The sequence below is a fragment of the Coenobita brevimanus genome, chromosome 53, assembly GCF_032717465.1.
Source record: "Coenobita brevimanus isolate Jiangsu-jjx chromosome 53, ASM3271746v2, whole genome shotgun sequence".
Classification (NCBI taxonomy): Eukaryota; Metazoa; Arthropoda; class Malacostraca; order Decapoda; family Coenobitidae; genus Coenobita; species Coenobita brevimanus.
In genome coordinates, this window is record NC_137006.1 from 31,585,828 (window position 1) to 31,605,808 (window position 19,981).

General features: G+C 40.5%; 1 protein-coding gene across 2 annotated transcripts; it reads right to left on the reverse strand.

Moving 5' to 3' along the window:
- Positions 1 to 8,244: 8,244 nt before the first annotated feature.
- Positions 8,245 to 17,199, reverse strand: LOC145400661 (CUB and peptidase domain-containing protein 2-like). 2 transcript variants are annotated; one of them, XM_080273095.1, is made up of 4 exons: positions 17,110 to 17,199; positions 10,779 to 10,888; positions 9,979 to 10,116; positions 8,245 to 8,519 (listed from the first exon to the last, which is right to left on the reverse strand). In XM_080273095.1, the coding sequence occupies exons 1-4, from the start codon at positions 17,179 to 17,181 to the stop codon at positions 8,390 to 8,392; spliced, it is 450 nt and encodes a 149-aa protein (XP_080129221.1). In that variant the 5' UTR covers positions 17,182 to 17,199; the 3' UTR covers positions 8,245 to 8,389. The 2 variants fall into 2 exon arrangements, with proteins under 2 accessions (XP_080129221.1, XP_080129220.1); XM_080273094.1 differs by having other exon boundaries at positions 17,098 to 17,199.
- Between the last annotated feature and the right edge of the window lie 2,782 nt (positions 17,200 to 19,981).

Consider the following 19,981-nt stretch of genomic DNA (forward strand, 5'->3'; position numbering starts at 1 on the left):
TCTTGTTGTGGACAGCATTAGAACAAGCGTGATTAAACCAAGGCTTTCTTGTGTTAGTCAAAGGATATGAGAAAGGAATATATGCTTCCATGCCCGAGAGAATAACCTCCGTAATGCGCAAGAAACAGTCAGATGGCTTCCGGCCATGGAAGGCTATAATCATTCCAGGGAAAATCAAAGAAGTACCGCCTGAGGGCCTCCCAATCCGCGGCTCCAAAATGCCACAGACGATGTTTCCCTGGAGGGTCCACAGGCCAAACCAGAGTGATAGGACAGGTTAAGGTGATAAGGTTATGATCGGAGGAGCCCAATGGAGAGAAAAGATTAACAGTGTAAGCAGAAGGATTAGTTGTAAGGAAGAGGTCAAGTATATTGGAGCTCTCTCCAAGGCGGTCTGGGATGCGGGTAGGGTGCTGTACAAGCTGCTCTAGGTCATTAAGGATAGAAAAGATGTAGACTTGTTCACCAGGTGGATCAGTGAAAGGAGAGGAGAGCCAAAGGTGGTGGTGAGCATTGAAATCTCCTAGAATGGAGATTTCGGAGAAAGGAGAAATGGATAGAATGTGTTCCATCGTAGAAGTAAGATAATTAAAGAATTTTTGATAGTCAGTAGAATTAGGGGATAAGTAAACAGCGCAGATAAATTTAGTCAGGGAATGACATGAAAGCCGAAGCCAGAGTGTAGAGAATTCAGAAGAATCGAGTTCAGGAACACGAGAGGAAGATAAGTCGTTGCGTATATATACTGTACACAAAAGCCACATTTGGCTTTGAAATGAGTATAGAGAAAGTAGGAGGATACAGAAAAGGATTTGCTGTCAGTTGCCTGAGACAGCTGAGTCTCAGTTAGAAAAAGAAGGTAAAGTTTAGAGGAGGAGAGGCGGTGCTCAACAGAGCGAAAGTTAGAGGAAAGGCAGCGAATGTTGCAGAAATGAAGAAGGAGAGAGACAGACAGTGGTTCCAGGCACCTCGAGTCGTCACCAGGAGAGGGGCGGAAGGTGGGGGCATTTATGGTCCCTCCCCCCTGGGGACTCCGAGGCTGGGTGTTGAGACGCCATGATATTTTTTTTTTTTTTTTTGGGGGGAAAGGAATGTAGTGTGTACTGTGCATGTAGTTTGGTGTAGTTAGAGAAATTTGTGTTGGAGAGCATGCTGGCCTACTCTGTGTAACTGAGACACTGAAAAAGTTCAGCAAAGGGGGATGGTCAGGAACTAGTCTTGAGGACTGATGAAACGGGAGCTCCAGCACTCCCTGTCATCAGCTTTCCATCCACCTCTGGAGTACTGCCCTGCTCGACTGATGCTACAGGCGGGCCGATTACACTTGGTTCACAGACTACACACACATCCAAAGCCACTACAACACTACAGTCACACTCACAAACACTTCTCACCCTACATACAGTCTCTACCGGACAGCCTAAACCACTAGGTAGATATACATTCGCTGTATCGTCCCTGCTTCGGTAGGGATAGGCTGGTCCTGAAGTGGATCTCAACGGCTGATGATGATGATGATATATATATCATAAGTATGAAAGGATGTTGTAGAGAGATTGTACCAACATGATTGACCAAATGTGTCTGACTTTCCGTTCAGTGTTTCAAAAAGTAGAGGTCATTCTATAGTTTTTAAGAGATGGAATAGATTTAATAAAACAGTTAGGGCAAGATGAGTCATAATTTCTGTGAAGCCAGGTAAGGGGAGGGGATAATGTCAATAACCGGACAAATTCTGACGAATGAAAGTAGATGTTTTTATTATTATAGTTAGAATGAAGAATAAATTAAATACAATGTTGAGGAACGGCGGAATCAAAACTGGAATTGAAAACTTTGTTTCACTTTATGCAGCTGGATCAGTACCAGGCATTATGTATGGTAATCTAAAGATTCGCGGACAGTGAATTTAACTTAGGTCGTTTGTCTCTTCTAGAAAACCAGCAGGCTATTATTTAGCCAAATTCTTGTTTCTATTGTGACTTCCTTGACTACTAAAGAGTACAATATCACAAATTCAAAAGTTTTTATGGATGAAATTATGTCTTTAACATTACCCTCTCAGTATGTTATGACTACCTGTGATATATTTATGCATTAATGTACTGTACCTCTTGTTGAACCCATAGAAATAATTCCTGAATTTTATAAACCAAGCATTTTTTTTTTTTTTTTTGGATGCAGCTCAGATGAGAAAGTTATTAAAATTTGGAACATCAGAAACATGTTTCCTCTTTGACAATATTCTTTATAATCAAGCAGATGGTATTAATACGGGTTCGCAATTTGCACGTATTTTGGCTTTTTTTTTTTTTTTGTGCATTAGGGAGATGTCATGGTTGAACATTTGTCCATGTGAACTGCGATCATTTTATTTTAGAAAGTACGTGACTGCCTTACTCATGATTTTCAGCAATGATCAGGATCACCTATGATTCCTTTATTTTAAAGGTACAACACCAATTTTCCGGCTTTGGATGGTTCAGCATCTCATTTAATCAGGACAGTTTTACGAAAGGGCACTTGATATTCCCGAGTCCACCAAATTAATTCACCTAGGATTTCATTATATGTAATGTTTAGGTATAGTGCTTTTTTTTTTCTTTGTTAGCTAAACGTTACTGATATTGGTGCCTGTATGAGCTAATAAGCTACATAGGCAGTTACACAAGCAGTACCTTTGCCCATTAATAATCCGAAAATAAATTCGTTTATGTCAAAACTTGCTACCTTTTTATGTATATGTTCTATAAATATTGCACGTAGGCTATTATGCAGATGCTCTATTTTCTTTGTAATATATATATATATATATATATATATATATATATATATATATATATATATATATATATATATATATATTACAAAACGAAGGTGATTTAGTGATTGATTGACTACTATCCTACTACTGCTACAACGTCTGTAAAACGTCAATAATCCACATAGTCAGTGTAAATAACAATGCTATACTCGTTTTTACTTTAACACTGCTATCTTCTTTCTGTATCCTCCTGCTTTCACTATACTCATTTTAAAGCCAACAGTGGCTGTAGTGTATATGTACGCTACAACATATCTTGCTCTCGTGTTCCAGCACCTGAATCTTATGAACTCTCTATCCTCTGGCTTCGGCTATCCTGTCATTCTCTGACCAAATATATCTGCTCTTTACTTACCCCATAGTTCTACTGAGTATGAAAAACTCTTCAACTGTCTTACCTCTAAGATGGAACACATCATATCAATTCCTCATTTCTCTGAAATCTCCATTCTAAGTGATTTCAACTTTCACCACCACCTTTGGCTCTCCTCTCCTTTCACTGATCCACCTGGTGAACAACCCTACTTTTTTTCTATCCTAAACTACCTAGAGCAGCATGCACAATAGCCTACCTGTATCCCTGACTGTCTTGAAGAAAGTTCCAGCATATTTAACCTCTTCTTTGTAACTAGTCATTCTGCTTATTCTGTTAATCTTTTCTCTCCACTGAGCTCCTCCGATCACAATCTTACCACATTAACCTGCCCGATCGCTCCAGTAAGGCCTGTGGACCCTCCAAAGGAACGTTGGTTATGGCACTTTGGAGCTGCTGATTGAGTTGCCCTCAGGCAGTACTTCTTTGACTTTCAGTGGAATGATTATTGCTTCCATATCCGTGAGCCATCTGAGAGTGTTTTGCGCATTACGGAGGTTATTCTCTCGAGCATGGAACCATACATTCCTTTCTCATATCATGTGATTAATACAAAAAAAAAAAAAAATGGTTTAATCACGCTCTTTCTAATGCTGTCCACAACAAGAAGGCCTACAGAAGGGGCCGGAGCCAACCTACCCCTGACTCTTACCTTTTTTACGTTCTGCCCAGAATCACGTTCAGTCTGCTCTTTCCTCTGCTAAAAACAGTTTCATTCATTCTAAGTGCTCTGAATTCTCCAGCTCAAAATTTTCCCGTTCCTTCTGACACCTTGCCAAAAAACTTTCTAACAGCTTTCCTGATCATCCTTCCCTCCTCCTTTCCACTCTGATGGCTCTGTAGCTATTTCTTATACCGATAACCTTAGATGATTCCAGTGCAGTTCCTCCATCAGTCCCCCCCTTTGACTTCCTCATGGTTGACATTAAAACTTCTTCAGTTTTTGTATTTTCTGCCATCGCTAATCTCAATACTAACGAGATATTTGGGTCTGATGGGGTCCATCCTGTTGTCCTCAAGAACTATGATTCTGTGCTTTCACCCTGCTTAGGGAAACTCTTTTGCCTTTGTCCTTCAAGATGTACCTTTCCTTCTTGCTGGAAGTTTGCTCTCATTCAGCCTGTCCCAAAGAAGGATAACTATTCCCAGCCATCTAACTGTCGCCCAATAACTTTAACATCCTTTAACATCCTGTATATCAAAAGTTTTTGAAATTATTCTTAACAAAAAAGTTTAAAGTACCTTTCCTATCACAACCTTCTTTGCGATCGTCAGTATGGGTTTGCCAGGGACGTCCAACTGCCGATCTTCTCACCTACGTTTCAGACTCCTCGTCATCCTCTTTTCGGGGCTTTGGCAAAAGCTATGCAATTGCACTTAACATCTCAATGGTTTTCTATTGAGCTTGGCATAAATCTTTAATTTGCAAACTGCCATCACAGCGGTTTCTATCCTTCAATCATTGTCTTCGTCTCCAGCTTCCTTTCTGGTCGTTCTACAGTATAGCTGCTATTAAAGACAGCCACCATTCTTCTATAGCTATCAATAGTGGCGTTCCTCAGGGCTCCGTCCTAACGCCAACTGTTATCCTTCTGTTCATTATTGAGCTTCTAAGCTTTACATCTAACAGTATTGACTCATACGTTGATGACTCCACCCTTCATCCTTCCATTCACTTCCCGCAGTGCCCATCTCAGCAGTTTCTTCAACGACCAAGGGGTCACGGTATAACACACCTAATGTCTGACTTGGTTCATATCTCTGATTGGGTAAAAGTAATCTTGATATTTTTAATGCATCAAAAACTCTGTTCTTACTTCTTTAAATCTGAACAAACCTTCCACAGGAGTACGAGTATCTTGTAATTTTTAACAATATTCATCTCATTTTTCCATCTTCTTTAAACATACTTGAGGCTTCATTCTCTCGGGATTTATCTTTGAAAGATCATAATGCTTATCTTGTGAAATCTGCTTCCAAGACATAAGGTGAACTAAGCTGACTCCGTACCTTCTTTACCCCTGCACGGTTGTTGACTTTATACACGGGTTTTATTTGCCCCTGTGTACAGCACAACTCTCATGTGTGGGGAGGCTCCGTACATGCAGCTCTTCTCAATACGGTGGAGTCAAAGGCTTTTCGTCTCATTAATAATCCTCCTCTTACTAGCTCGCTTCGACCTCTGTCTCTTGGTCACACTGGCGCATCTTCATCTCTTTTCCATTGTTTCCTCAATGGTCACTGCTCCTCTGAACTTTCTGCTTGCATCCCTCCACCACTACGGCTGGCGCGTACCACCCATCTGCTATCAAACTCTCATCCCTTTTCGTCCAATTGTCTAATGCAAAAGTTAAGAGTTACTCCCAGTCCTTCATGTAAGCAACTGGTCAGCTCTGGAACTGTCTCCATCTGACTGTATTTCCTACTTCCTATGATCTCCAGTCTTTCAAATGCAATGTGTCCAGGCATCTCTAAATGAACGGATCTTGAATTTGGCTCTCTTAGCTTGTTTTTTGTTTTTTAATTGAAGGAGAGGATTTTATGGGCTCCTGGTCTTTGGTACCTTCTTTCCTGCATAAAAATTAATCTCTTCAGTTTAAGTACTGAGATGTAAAGAGATTGACTTCAAAATATAATGCTAGTGAATATGCAATAGTACAAATAGGACGTAGTGCCGTAGTAGTTTTTTGTTTTTCATTGACCAAGGTAAAATTAGCTTTAAAAGGATGAAATGATTAATCAAGTAAAGAATCTGGTGTAGTGATCGAAGGAACAGCATAATGCTGTGACCATTCCACCGTAGAGAATGATGCTGATGCACTGAATTTTACAAGTTGCTGTCTTCCAGAGGTCTTTTGTTGAGGTTTATGAAGAAGGGCTGTCTGTGTTGTGATAGTGCTGTGTATGAAGTGTGTGTGTGTGTGTGTGTGTGTGTGTGTGTGTGTGTGTGTGTGTGTCTCGGTGCACTGCAATGAGGGCGAAGTGGATTGATTGCGAGTTGCATTTTGTGTTGGTATTGTAGCAGGGAAGGGTGGTAGCTGCATCACAGTCATGCTAGGTATACTTGTGTCTCTCTGGGTAGGGTAGTTTCACAGGAGTGTATGTCCGGTGGCGGTTCTTGAAGGAAATCTACAGATAAAATGATATTAAAATTGGCTGTGGTTTCAGCATTAAATAATGGACAATAATTGCACAAGGGTTTATTCAACCAAAACTAGTGTCATATTCACCTATTAAAGATTATGCAAAGGCCAACAGACATTTTGATATACCGAACAAAAAACAGAGAATGTTCATGCTTTTTGAAGTCTGGTGGGATGCTGATAAACTTAGGGAGTGATTCTTCTCTCTCTCTCTCTCTCTCTCTCTCTCTCTCTCTCGACCCAAACAGAATGATTCCAATGGCTTGACGACTTTTGATATGGAGGCTAAAATTTTGAGTCCAGGCCTACAGCAACATTTCAGGTGGCATAGGAGGCTTTACAGTGTTTCTTGTGCGATTTTTTCTGCATATTACACGAGAGGGACATTATATTTACTCAGCGTGTATGAACGTGCATGTGTGTGGGGGGGGGTGTTAAAATAATTCAAAAAGTTTTCATTCTATGTGAATATACCTTGAAGGTTAGCCAATAAGATAGTCTTTTTCTTTTTATATAATACATCAAAGGTCCAGGTCACATGGCTAGGTTAATGTTTGCCATGAGCTAATGTTGCGTGGTACCACAACAATTCAAATTGTTGGAGAGTTCATTCTTGAGTTTTCAAGGGTTTGTCAGCTTGTTCCACTGATTTGATGAGTTAATGCTTTGTCTCATTCTCCTGCAAGATTTGGTGGTGTTCCCAGCCCCAGGATCGCCAGTCAACTATATGTCTTCGGCGGAGGAACACTTAGCCACAGCTACCGGGATTAATGCTTGTCCCTGGGACTATTACAGTTTGTTTAACAGGAAGGACCCCAAATTGTGAAGAAAATAACCACTGTGTTGGGATATTTTGTGCCGATGAGTGAAGCAAGAGACCACCTCCTATAGCCATTGAACATCGTGACAGGGTGTTGTGTCCTTCCATTACTGTCATGTTTGTAATTTTGTGTGGGTGTCATGTTAAATGGAAGGAACTTCGAAAGTAGAATGGTGTGGTGCTGTGGTTGGTGAGTTTGTGGTCAAGCGTGTTGATTCATGTTTAGGTCATGTGTATGTACTACAAGGATTGGTCACTTGAATCTTTTACTGTTACTGGTCACACATATATACAGTTTCATTATTTTGTTGCTTTTAAATTGTCAAACTTTTATGGAAATAAGCTTGTCCCATACAAACCTAGTCTGATGAGTGTAGTTTAACTACGAGTATGATTGAGTGAAAGAACGGGAAAAGTCTGCCAGGAAGATCATGTACTACTCGTAGATGTTATGACAAAGTTTGACCTAGCACAGTCTGGTTAAACAGTTTCTGTCCGATCTATACCAAGCTTGAGGAAATGGTTCAAGTAAAGGGACGAACAAAATGAGTCAATTTTAAGAATCATTAGTCAAAGATCAAGGTCACGGAGCACGGTCAAATTTCAATCAGTGTGTCTCTGTGTGAACAAAATAACTAAAACACTTTTATTTGATTTATCTGATTTGGGCCAAACATACTGAAAGTGTCAAGGGTCAACCAAGAGATTGACGTACAGATTTTTAGGACAATAGTCAGATCTCAAATCACAGGGCCAGGTAAACTTTAGGTAAACATAAACAACTTGAATCCTGTCCACACCAAGTTTTGTGGAAGGATTCAGGGTAAGGCAAGAATAATGGCTTTAGATTTTGAGGACAGCCAATTAAATGTTAAGGTTGCATGGAAAAATAAAAACTTAAAGTCACATGGCAAGTATAATTGGAATAGTTTCACTCTAATGTCGACTAAACTACGTGGGAGAATTCTGGATAGAGCACAGATGAAGGGATTCGATTTTAGAGCAATCAGCGAGGGTCACAGTCATAGGCCAAAGTCCTGTGTTCAGCCTTTAGTCCAATTGAGCGTTTTTATTTTTATTTTTATCATGTGTTCTAATTTCGATATAGCTTGCTTGAGTAATATACATGAGGATAAAGAGAGGAAAAAGGTAAAATAAATCGCTGATGAGGAGGCTTTGCAAAATCTCTGGCAGCTCCCTGAGTCACAGCAGCTCCTTGGCTTGGTGGTCTACTGTTTGTTATGGCACCACACGAAGCACCTGAATCCCGTGCCTGAGATATCTGAGTTAGTGGCGAAAGTGATGCGAGCCCACCCATCATAGGTGATGATACCACTGGGGGAGTTGCTTCCACAGTACCTGAAGAAGACAATAAATAAACAAGAATTAATGCCAAGGAACAGCAAACCCTTTCCCAGCAGTCATTTTAGTGCTGACGTATAAACACAACAGGATATCTAGTCAAAGATGTCAGCTATCAAATTTGGAGTAAATCGGGCAAAAATTTACGATTTTATGCCCACTTGAAATTTTAGGCCCCACCCACCTGACATTGACCCCCCTACCGCTAACTGTGGCGTGACCTCCCTGATGTAATGAAGCATGTTATAGAATGCATTTTGAAAGATGCACCTTTAGCTTTTGGTTTCATGTCTATATGACAAAGCTGAAAGGAGTTATGGCAGAAAAAGAATGATTTTTATAATACGTTTTTGGGACCTACAGCCTGGGCTTTGGCTCAATTTGGCCCAAAAATTTAATCAGATTATCAGAAGGTCGAAGCCGATCATCCCTGTAATTTTAGTCAAAATCGCACTAGTAGTTGTCGCGTAAAGTTGTTAACAGGCAGACGGACAAACAGACAGACAAACCGAGTGAAAACAATACCCGTCCCCGAACAGCTCCGAGGCGGGGACGGGTAGCCAGTAAACTGTGCTTTGTGAGCACGTGGCAAGCGAGCGAGTGCCATGTTATCTCAATATTAGTTCTTCATGACAGTAGCTGAACAATGAAAAACATTCTGGAACGAATGATGTTCTCTCACATACACTAGCGAAAACAACACACACACACACACACACACACACACACACACACACACACACACACACACACACACACACACACACACACACACACACTTGGAAAACTCGAGATTCCAAAGGGTTCCTTCACATTTATGGATGAGTTTTGAGTTTACAGCAAAATTTATTGAATGAATGTATCACAGGCAGAAAGAATTTCAACTCTACATCACATAGAAGCAAAGTTATTAGCTTCAGCTTAGCATGATAGCCAGGTCGGGCTAAGCCACTCATTTCCAAACTTAACTGAGAATAAACATCGTACGCTTGTTCCGCTCCCTGGCCCGTAATAATTAAAGAATATATATTATAAAAACCTGCCCGGGGTTATTAAACTAAAGATCCTGGCCCAGATGTGTAGAAGGGTAGCTTCCCAGTCCAGAAATGTATATCTCGAAGTTCTGGAAAGGTAAAATTCCAAGTTCCACAGGTGTAAGCTTTGACACTCAAGACATATATGTCATAGCTCCAGAATTGTAAATTTCGAAACACCAGAACCATCCCAGGCCATGGTTTTGGACTTGCCGAAGATGATGATTCGTGTTGAACCGTCTGAGGTAAGGGTGCAGCACAGTGTTGTACAGAGACACAACTATCTTCCCAGTTCCTTCCGAAGAGAATTTATAACTGGCGAAATACGATGAATACCCTACCTCTTGCATTGAAAGATGGAAATTGTAATTTTTACGCAAAGCTGAAGTGAAATGAGTGTAGCAGAAATTACTACACCTTACCTTTGAGCATCAGATTCGGTGGACTCGACGATAACTCGATCGTTGTTGCAGTCCGTGGAGTCCTCGAGTTGGAACCTAGGGCATCGGAACTCCAGCTTCGTGTCCCTTACCTCAGTGCATGTGATCTCATATTGGCACCTGAGGTGGAGATGGTAGTGAAAGAGTAGTAATAGTGGACACAAAGAAAATTGGTAGTTGTAGTGATGATACAGGGAAGTGGTGGAGAAAGATGATGGTGAAAATGAGAGATGGTGGTGGAAGAGATGGTGGGGACTGTGGTGATCTCATACTGATACCTGACTGGGAGATTATGGTGAAAGAGTGACGATTGTGACAACCCTGTCCCGACATGTAAGACAAGGGTGACCATCATAATATCCCATGAGTAGCATTAAGTTAGCAATACCCCAACCAATCCTTGGATGTAAACTCTTACAGGAGTTGTAAATGGTTTCCTAGTTTACATTTGAGCTGCCGTTTATTGTCAAGTCACCTTGAGGCAGCACTACGTCGAGTCAGTGCGTCTCCACCTTTCATAAGAATTGATAATTTGCCTCTAAGTAAGATATATCCCTCATGGTGTGGATGGTACTCGAAAAGAGGAAGCAAGATTATTTTTCGGATAAACAAATGAAGCCGAGAAAGTTCGAACTAATGTGCAAAATGTATATATTGTATCGTTGGTTGCAGGTGGAGAAGAGATTTCTCTCTTTCTCTGTTTCTGTCCGTCTGTCTGTCTGTCTGTCTGTCTCTCTCTCTCTCTCTCTCTCTCTCTCTCTCTCTCTCTCTCTCTCTCTCACCTGTAGTTAGCTGGGTAGTTCCCAGGGTAGTTAGGCGATTGTAGGGTCACTCTCTGACTGGCTACAAAAGAGGTATTTCCACAGGGGATGGATGGGATTCGTCTTGGAATCTGCAAGTCACGAAGAAGTGCTATGGAAAGCAATTGAACAGCATTATTCTCTTGAAAGTCACGAAGAAGTGCTGTGAAAAGGAACTGAGCAGTATTATTGTCTTACAAGTCACGAAAAAGTGCAATGGAAAGGATTGTAGCCGTAATATTGTCTTTCAAGTCACGAAGTGCCGTATGGAAAGGATGGTGAGCCGTAGTATTGCCTTGCAAATCACGAAACAATGCTACAGAGAGAATATTGAACAGCAGTTGTAGTCTTGCAAGTCACGAAGAAGTGCCATGGAAAGAACTGTAGACGTAATATTGTCCTTCAAGACGAAGAAGTACTTTGCAAATGTTGAGCAGGATTTTTGTCTTGCAAGTAGAGAAGAAGTGCTACGGAAAGGACGTGATCCGCGTTAGTTTTGCAAGTCATGAAGAAATGCTATGGAATGTTGCCTAATTCTTTGATTTGATACCATTCAGCTGTTACGTCTAAGACTCTGAAGTGCAACAATTAATTCTAGACCACGATGCATGTCACGAAGAAGTGCTGGAAGTGCTATGGAAAGGAATAGAGCTTAATTATTGTCTTGCAAGCCAAGAAGGAGTGCTCTAGAGAGGATGTCTAGCTCTCTGGCTCGCTACCATAGAGAGGAAGCAGTGCAAGAATTAAAACTAGAAATCGTGTAGATCACGAAGAAGTGCTGTCTAAAGGATGTTGGGCCGCAGCTTTGTCTTGAAACCTGTAACGCTTCATTTTTTTTTTTTCTTTTTTTTTTAGTGTGGGGTACTCTTGCTACCTCTAGACAGTTTTACTCAGCCTAGATAAGACCCTTATTCTGAAGAAGTGGTAGTAGTAAGAGTTGGTGCTGAGGTTCATCTGAAACCCGGTGGACTGGAGAATAAAACTGCTCCTTTGCGGCCTATAATCCTCCTCCTACGACGTAGCGTTGGTATTAAAGAACAATTTTACAACCAGGCAGTTGCATTACCCAAATATTTTGGTGCCACCATGTGAAGGCGTCCCTCTCTAGCACCAAGTAAAGGTGCAAATAAGCAATAGCGAACGCAGATTAGACTTAGTAAAGCGACTGGATATAACCGCCTGATGCAATAGCGTACACAGGCATTTAAGGGGGCAGGGGCTCTTGCAAAAAATAGGGGTGTACCACACCCTTTACTGCTCGACAGAGAGAGAGAGAGAGAGAGAGAGAGAGAGAGAGTGTGTGTGTGTGTGAATGTGTGCGTGTGTCACTATAAGAGGGATTTCGGTAACTGGTAGGGCAAAGGGAAGTGACTCTAGCCCATTTAACCAGTACCTGTGCACGAACCTTTTTATTTCTTGCAAGGAAGAAGAAACAAAAGGCCAGGAGCCCGCAACCCGTTGCTTCCAAGGAAAAAAAAAAAAAAAAAAAAAAAAAACAATACAACAGAGAGCCAAAATCAGGATCCGTTCATTTCAAGATGCCTGGACACACTGGGTTTAAAAGACTGAGATCATAGGAAGAAGGAATTATAGACAGAGGGAGACAGTTCCAGAGATGACCTGTTGCATAAATGAAGGACTGGGAGTAACGGTTAACTCTTGCATTAGAGAGCTGGACAGAAAAGGGACGAGAGTTTGTTGCTAGACGGGTGCTACGCGCCCGTCGTAGAGGGATGCAAGCAGACAGTTCAGAGGAGCAGTGACCATTGAAGTACGATAGCAAGAGATAAAGAAGCAACAGTGCGGCAAAGAGACTGAGGTTGAAGGGAGCCGGTAAGAGGAGGAGAGTTAATGAGACGAAAAGCCTTGGACTCCACCCTATTGAAAAGAGCTGTATGTGGGGAGCCTCACCACGCGTGAGAGTTGTATTCTTCACAATGGCGAATAAAATCCGCGTATAAAGTCAACAACTGTGCAGGGGTAAAGAAGGTACGGAGTCGGCTTAGTAATTTCTTGGAAGCAGATTTTACAAGAGATGTAATATGATCTTTCAAAGATAAATCCCAAGAAAATGAAACCCGAATCATGTTTAAGGATGATGCAAGATTTAGCTGGACATTATTAAACATTAGTGGGTACTCCTATGAAAGATTTTGTCGAGTTAATAGGTATAAGAAATTAGTCTTTGATGCATTAAAAACAACAAGATTTTTCTACCCCAGTCAGAGATACGAAACATTAGGTGTGCCATAGCCTCATCCTTTGTTTGTTGAAGTAACTGCTTGAGATAGATGGGGCGGGAAGCGAATGGAAAGGTGAAGGGTGGAATCATCAGCGTATGAGTGGATAGGGTTAGATGTACAGCTTGGAAGGTCATTGATGAGTAACGGGAGAGAGTTGGTGATAGGACAGGGCCCTGAGGAACACCACTGTTCAGAGATCTAGAAGAACGGTGGCCGTCTACAACAGCAGCTACAGAACGACTAGAGAGGAAGCTAGAGATGAAGGCACAGATGGAAGGATAGAAACAGTAAAAGGCCCGTTTGGGAATTAATGATTTATGCCAGACTCGATCGAATGTCATTGAGATGTCAAGTGCAATGGCATAGTTTTCGTCAACGCCCTGAAAGGTGGATGACCAGGAGTCTGAAAGGTAGGTGAGAAGATTGCCAGTTGAGCATCCCCGACGAAACCCTACTGACTATAAAAAAGGTTGTGATAGGAAAGATCCTTTAAAAAATTTTCTGTTACGAATAGACTCGAAAACTTTTGAGACACAGGATGTTAAAGCAACTGGGCGATAGTTAGAAGGTTGGGAATGGCTACTCTTCTTTAGGACTGCCTGATTGACGGCAAACTTCCAGTAAGAAGGAATTGTACAAGTTGACAGACATAGCGAAAGAGTTTACCTAAGCAGGGTGTAAGCACAGAAGCACAGTTCTTGAGGACAACAGGAGGGGCCCCATCAGGCCCATATGCCTTGTCAGTATTGAGGCCAGTGATGGCAGAAAATACATCAGTTGAAGATATTTTTAATGCCAGCCATGGGGAAGTCACAGGGAAGGACGTGATGGAGGAACAGCACCGGAATCATCTAAGGTAGGACTGGAGGAGAAAGTCTGAAAGAAGAGATCTGCTTTATCAGTAGAAGTTACAGAACCATCACAGTAGAAAAGAGGAGGGAAGGATGATAAAGTAAATTTATTAGAAAGGTTTATGGCAAGGTGCCAGAAGAAGCGAGAAGAATTCGAGTTGGAGAGTTGAGAGCATTTAACACGGATGAAATTATTTTTAGCAGAGTGAAGAACAGACTTAACACGATTCCAGGCAGAAACATAAAAAAGATGTGATTCAGGAGTGGGTTGGTTCCAGTACCTTTTATAGACCCTCTCCTTGTTGTGGACAGCATTAGAACAAGCGTGACTAAACCAAGGCTTCTTTGCATTAGTCAGAGGATATGAGAAAGGAATGTATGCTTCCATGCCCGAGAGAATAACCTCAGTAATACACTCAGAGGGCTCCCGTGCATGGATGCAATAATCATTCGAAGGAAAATCAAAGAAGTACTGCCTGAGGGCCTCCCACTCAGTAGCTCCAAACCGACTTTTCTTTAGAGGGTCCACAGGCCATACTGGAGTGATAGGACAGGTTAAAGTAATAAAGTTGTGATCGGAGGAGCCCAACGGAGAGGAAACATTAACAATGTAAGCAGAAGGATTAGTTGTAAGGAAGAGGTCAAGTATGTTGGAACTCTCTCCTAGGTGGTCAGGGATATGAAGAGGATGCTGTACAAGCTGCTCTAGGTCATTAAAGATAGAAAAGATGTAGGCTTGTTCACCAGGTGGATCAGTGAAAGGAGAGGAGAGCCAAAGGTGGTGGTGAACATTGAAATCTCCTAGAATGGAGATTCTCGAGAAAGGAGAAACAGATAGGATGTGTTCCATCGTAGAAGTAAGACAGTCAAAGAATTTTTCATAGTAAGTAGAATTAGGGATAAGTAAACAGTACAGATATATTTAGTAAGAGAATGACAGGAAAGTCGAAGCCAGAGAGTAGAGCATTCAAAATCAAGTTCAGGAACACGAGAGCAAGATAAGTCGGTGCATACATGTACACAACAGCCACCTTTGGCTTTGAAATGAGTATAGAGAAAGTAGGAGGATACAGAGAAGGGTTTGCTATCTGTCTCTTTGCCGCAGTGTTGCATCTTTATCTCTTTTCTATCGCTGCTTTAATGGTCACTGCTCCTCTGAACTGTCTGCATGCATTCCTCCACCTTTACGACGGGTGCGTAGCACCCGTCTAGCATCACACTCTCATCCCTTTTCTGTCCAACTCTCTAATGCAGTAGTTAACCGTTACTCCCAGTCCTTCATTTATGCAACAGGTCAACTCTGGAACTGTCTCCCTCTGTCTGTATTTCCTGCTGCCTATGATCTCCAGTCATTCAAACGCAGTGTGTCCAGGCATCTCGAAATGAATGGATCTTGAATTTGGCTCTCTATTGTTTTTTTTTTTTTCTTGGAGGGGACTGTTATTGCGGGCTCATGGCCTTTGGTTCCTTCTTCCCCGCATTAAAAAAAAAAAAAAGTTGCCTAAGACAGCTGAGGCTCGGTTGAGAAGAGAAGGTGAGGTTTTGAGGAGGATAGGTGGCGCTCAACAGAGTGAAAGTTAGAGGAGAAGCCGCAAATGTTGCAGAAATAATGAAGTGAGTCAGACAGTGATTCCTGGCAACTCGTTGAGTCGTCACAGGGAGAGGGGCGGATGGTGGGGATATTTATGCACCCCCCCAAGGGGACTCCGAGACTTGGTTCGGTGACACCATTTTTTTTTTTTTTTTTTTTTTTTTTTTTTAATGGGAAGTGTAGTGTGTAATATGCATGTAGTTTGGTGTCGACAGTTAAGAGACTCTTATATTGGAGAGTATGCTGGCCTACTGTCTCTGTTACTGAAACGCTGAAAATGTACAGCAAAAGGGGATGGTCAGGAACTAGTCCCAAGGGCTGATGAAAAGGGAACTCCAGCTCTCTCTGTCATCATTTCTCCATGCACCCTGGGAGTACTGCCCTGCATGACCGGCGCGACAGTCTACTGCCCTGGTGGATTGAAAATTCCAGGTGGTACGGAAGCAGTGCTGCACCAAGAACTCAGGTGTCGATATTATTGCTTTGAGAGGACGGCTCGAAGGATTGGGGAATGAATAAATAATGCATGATAGACACTGGTGATGCTGACAGCCGTCCCCGCAACATATGAGAAATAGCCTGGCTGGTTGGAAGAAAAGTTTTATGTATGGACCACCACGTGTAAAGAAGTACAGTAATAAAGCAACTGGTCATAGCACTTTACCTACTGTAGTTCGTTAAACTTAACTAGGTTCAGTTTTTCACTCCTTTGCGGCTTATTTCACGTGGCTCAATGTCAAAAAAAAAAAAAAAAAAAAAAAAAATCCATAAGATTTCTTCGCGACTGTCATCATATTTTATTGCAAATCTATTGCTGCAACTGAATGTTCAAGGTTGCAGTTTTAGGTCATTTTAGAGTCAGAAAAGTATAACTTATAATTATGTGAAGTGTTTGGTGGTGGTAAGTATGAAATAAAGGAGAAGTAAACAACTTTACAAGGGAACACTGCCAGGTTGTGAAGTGTTTGATAGCTGGACGAGTAAAAATAAAATATTAAAAAGCAAAGTAAAAAATAGATGGTAGTATCTGTTACGATATAAAAAGGTAGATATAAACCATAATTAAGAGACAAACAAGTAGAGAAACAAATAGAAAAATGTACAGAAATGACTACAGAAAGGTAGAAATCAGACTGTAAAATTTAGTGCTGAAAAAGTAGAGATAAGACTAAAGAAAATGGGCACAAAATTTAAAAGCAGAGATAAAACCATGAAGATTAGATATAAGAAGTTGACATAAAAAATTAAAAAGCAGAGATAAAAGTATACATATGTAGAGAGAAAGTTATGAAGTACTGATAAACCAAAAACTAGAGAAAACTATAAAAAATAGACACAATAATGAACAAGGAGTTAAAAGATAAAACGATAGAAAGAAAATGGAAAGAGATGAAAAGTAACAATAGAACTGTAAAGCAGAGGTAAAACTATAAACACAGAAATTGATAATAGATAAAACTATAAAAAGTAAGAAGAGAAATCACAGAGATAAAACTAAGGAAGTGAAAATGATATAGAGATAAAATCAAAGTAATGTACATAAGCCTATAGAACAAGAGATAACACTATTTTTTTTTCTCAAAAAGTAATCTGACAAACTGAATGGAGTTACTGACCATGGCACGTACGTAGTAGCTCTCACTTGCTCCCGTCTTACCCATTGCTACCCCCAGACACACCAACAGAAAGTACAGTACCATCACGTTCTTAGCTGCACTGAAGACCTGCGGGTTTAAGGATTTGATTTCTCAGCCAAAAGTTTCGTTGAGATCGTTTCTCTTTCTGTGTGTGTGTGTGTGTGTGTGTGTGTGTGTGTGTGTGTGTGTAATTCCTGATGAACCCTGAAGAGAAAAAAAAATTGAATTCACAGTCAAACGTTTCAATTTTTTTTTTTTTTAATAATTCAGCAGCAGTGGATTATTCTTGTATAAATAGTTTATATATATATATATATATATATATATATATATATAATTCTTGTATAAATAGTCATATAATATATAGATAGATAGATAGATAGATAGATAGATAGATAATTCTTGTATAAATAGTTATATAATATATATATATATATATATATATATATATATATATATATATATATATATATATTGATAATGAATGGAGGAAGGAAAAACAAAGGAAAAAAAAAGTCCATGTGCCTGAAGGCATCCTCCATTCATAAAATACTTATAACAACTGGATTTAAATTTGAGAGGATTAAATGTATGTTGGAGGCAACTCCCAGGAAGTGAATTCCAGAGAGTAGTAGTTCGGGGGATAAATGAATTTTGATAAGCAGAGGTTCTGCATTGTGGGGGAGAGAGAGTGAGTTCATGGGCGCTCCCAGCTGCCCGAGTATTTCGGGAGAAAATGTGAAGGGGAAGCACAATTGAAGCCAGCTCGTCAGAGCACTTACGGTAATAATATCGATAAAATAGTGCTAAAGAAGCAACATCTCAACATAATGATAATGGAGGAAGATCCTGCGTTATGGTAGGATTATTGATTAATCTAATGGCTTTATTTTGAATTTTGTCCAACTGCCTCAATGCAACCGCTCCACATCCACTCCACAGTGGTGAACAGGATTCGATCTGAGAACGCACATGACTTTTGTATATTGTGGCCATCTGCTCGTCAGTGAAGAACTCACGAACTCTGCACATAATTCCCAGTTTTTTAGAAGCATATTTAGCAGGGGATTTAACATAAGCTGTCCAGCTTAGGCTGGGGTTTAGAGTAACACCTAGGATATCAATTGTAGTAGATATGGGAATATTGACATCGTTTAAAATTATGTGTGAGTCTGAGGGATTCTTTCTGTTGGAGAAATTAATATATTTTTTTTTCTGAGCATTAAATGAGACCAGATTTTTTTTGTCCCCATTGATTAATTTTAGAAAGGTCCTGGTTCAGAGAAATTGCTGTGATTATTTGGGAATTTATAATATTAAATTGTGTAAAGGAGGTACTGAATGTGAAAGAACTGTGAAGGGTCGAGTCATCAGCATAAGAGTGTATTGGGTTGTGCGTGACAGATAGGAGGTCATTAATATGAATGATAAAGAGGGTTGGCGCCAAAACTGATCCCTGAGGTACGCCAGCATTTATGGAATGAAACTGAGAATAAATTCCATCTACCATGACCCGTATTTTTCTATTATGAAGGTAAGAAGAACTTAGAGGAACCAGCGATGCAAGGCCATAGTGTGACATCTTAGACAATAAGGCTTGGTGCCATACACTGTCAAATGCTTTTGAAATATTAAGTGCTACTGTGTGTGTTTCACCATGTTGGTCTATTGTTCTGTTAAACTGATGGGTAAGAAAGCAAAGAATACCTACAGTTGAACGTTCTTGTCTAAATCCATACTGCTGATCATTGATTAATTTATTGATTTCTAGATGCATGACTATGTGTTTGTTAATCAGTGTCTCAAAAACTTTACCGAGAACGGAAGTTATTGCAATTGGTCTATAGTTTGATGGATTAGAAGTTGCCCTCTTTTTAGGAACAGGATGGATATTTGCTTCTTCCCAAGAGGCTGGAAAAATTGAGGTACAGATGCATAAGCGGGAAAATTTTGCTAATACAGAAGCCAACACAGAGGAGCAATTTTTAAGTATGATGGAAGGAATTTCATCTGGACCAGTAGCTTTGTCTGCTGAGAGATTCTGTAATACAGCTTGTACATATCTGGTGTGAATCATGAAAGGAGGTATTTGAGGGGAATCAAAATCAAGTACAGGAATATTGTGACTTTCTGTATTTAGGGTTGAGTTTGTTGAAAAAATGTCAACAAGAAGGTTGGCTTTTCCACGTGGGTCACTTACTAGATTTCCATTTGGGGACTGTAACGGTGGAATGGAAGAGGTGGTAGTGAAGTTAGTTTTGAATGAATTAAGGGTTGACCAGAATATTTTGTTATCATATGGATTGTTTAGTAGTTTGTTAGCTTGTCTATGTAGAAAGTTTGATTTAGAAAGATTGATAATAGGTTTGGCATGGTTTCTGATATTTTTATAATAGTTAAAGGCTTCTTTGGTTTTCGTCCTTGTATAAGCGTTATAGGCCATTGTTTTATGTTCTGTTACTCTAGCACAATTGTGGTCAAGCCATTTAGGAGACTTACACCTTTTTCTGTAAGTATAATGGGGAATGAATGTTTCCATGCCGACTTGAATGAAATCCTGTATGTGGACCAATGTGGAATTGGCATCTTGGGAGAAAAAGGAGGTCCAAGGAACATCCATGAGAAAATTTTGAAGTCCCTCCCAGTCTGCCCTGTCGTAGTGCCATTTAGTCATCACGACAGGTTCAGAGCAGGAGGGTGTGGTAGGTGTTAAACCGGTGGTTTGAATCAGACAATGATCAGAGGATCCGAAGGTGGACTTCACTTTGAGATTATAATTATCTGAATTGGTTGTTAGAAACAAGTCCAATAGGTGGGGATTTTGATCGGGGTTGTCTGGTACACGGGTGGGTTGACTGATTAA

Coding starts and splice junctions, on each gene's coding strand:
- LOC145400661 (XM_080273094.1), bottom strand. CDS start 17,181: ATGGTACTGTACTTTCTGTTGGTGTGTCTGGGGGTAGCAATGGGTAAG. Junction 10,117..10,778: donor AACTACCCAGCTAACTACAG/GTGAGAGAGAGA, acceptor TCTCCACCTCAG/GTGCCAATATGAGATCACAT. Junction 8,520..9,978: donor ACCGAATCTGATGCTCAAAG/GTAAGGTGTAGT, acceptor TGTCTTCTTCAG/GTACTGTGGAAGCAACTCCC.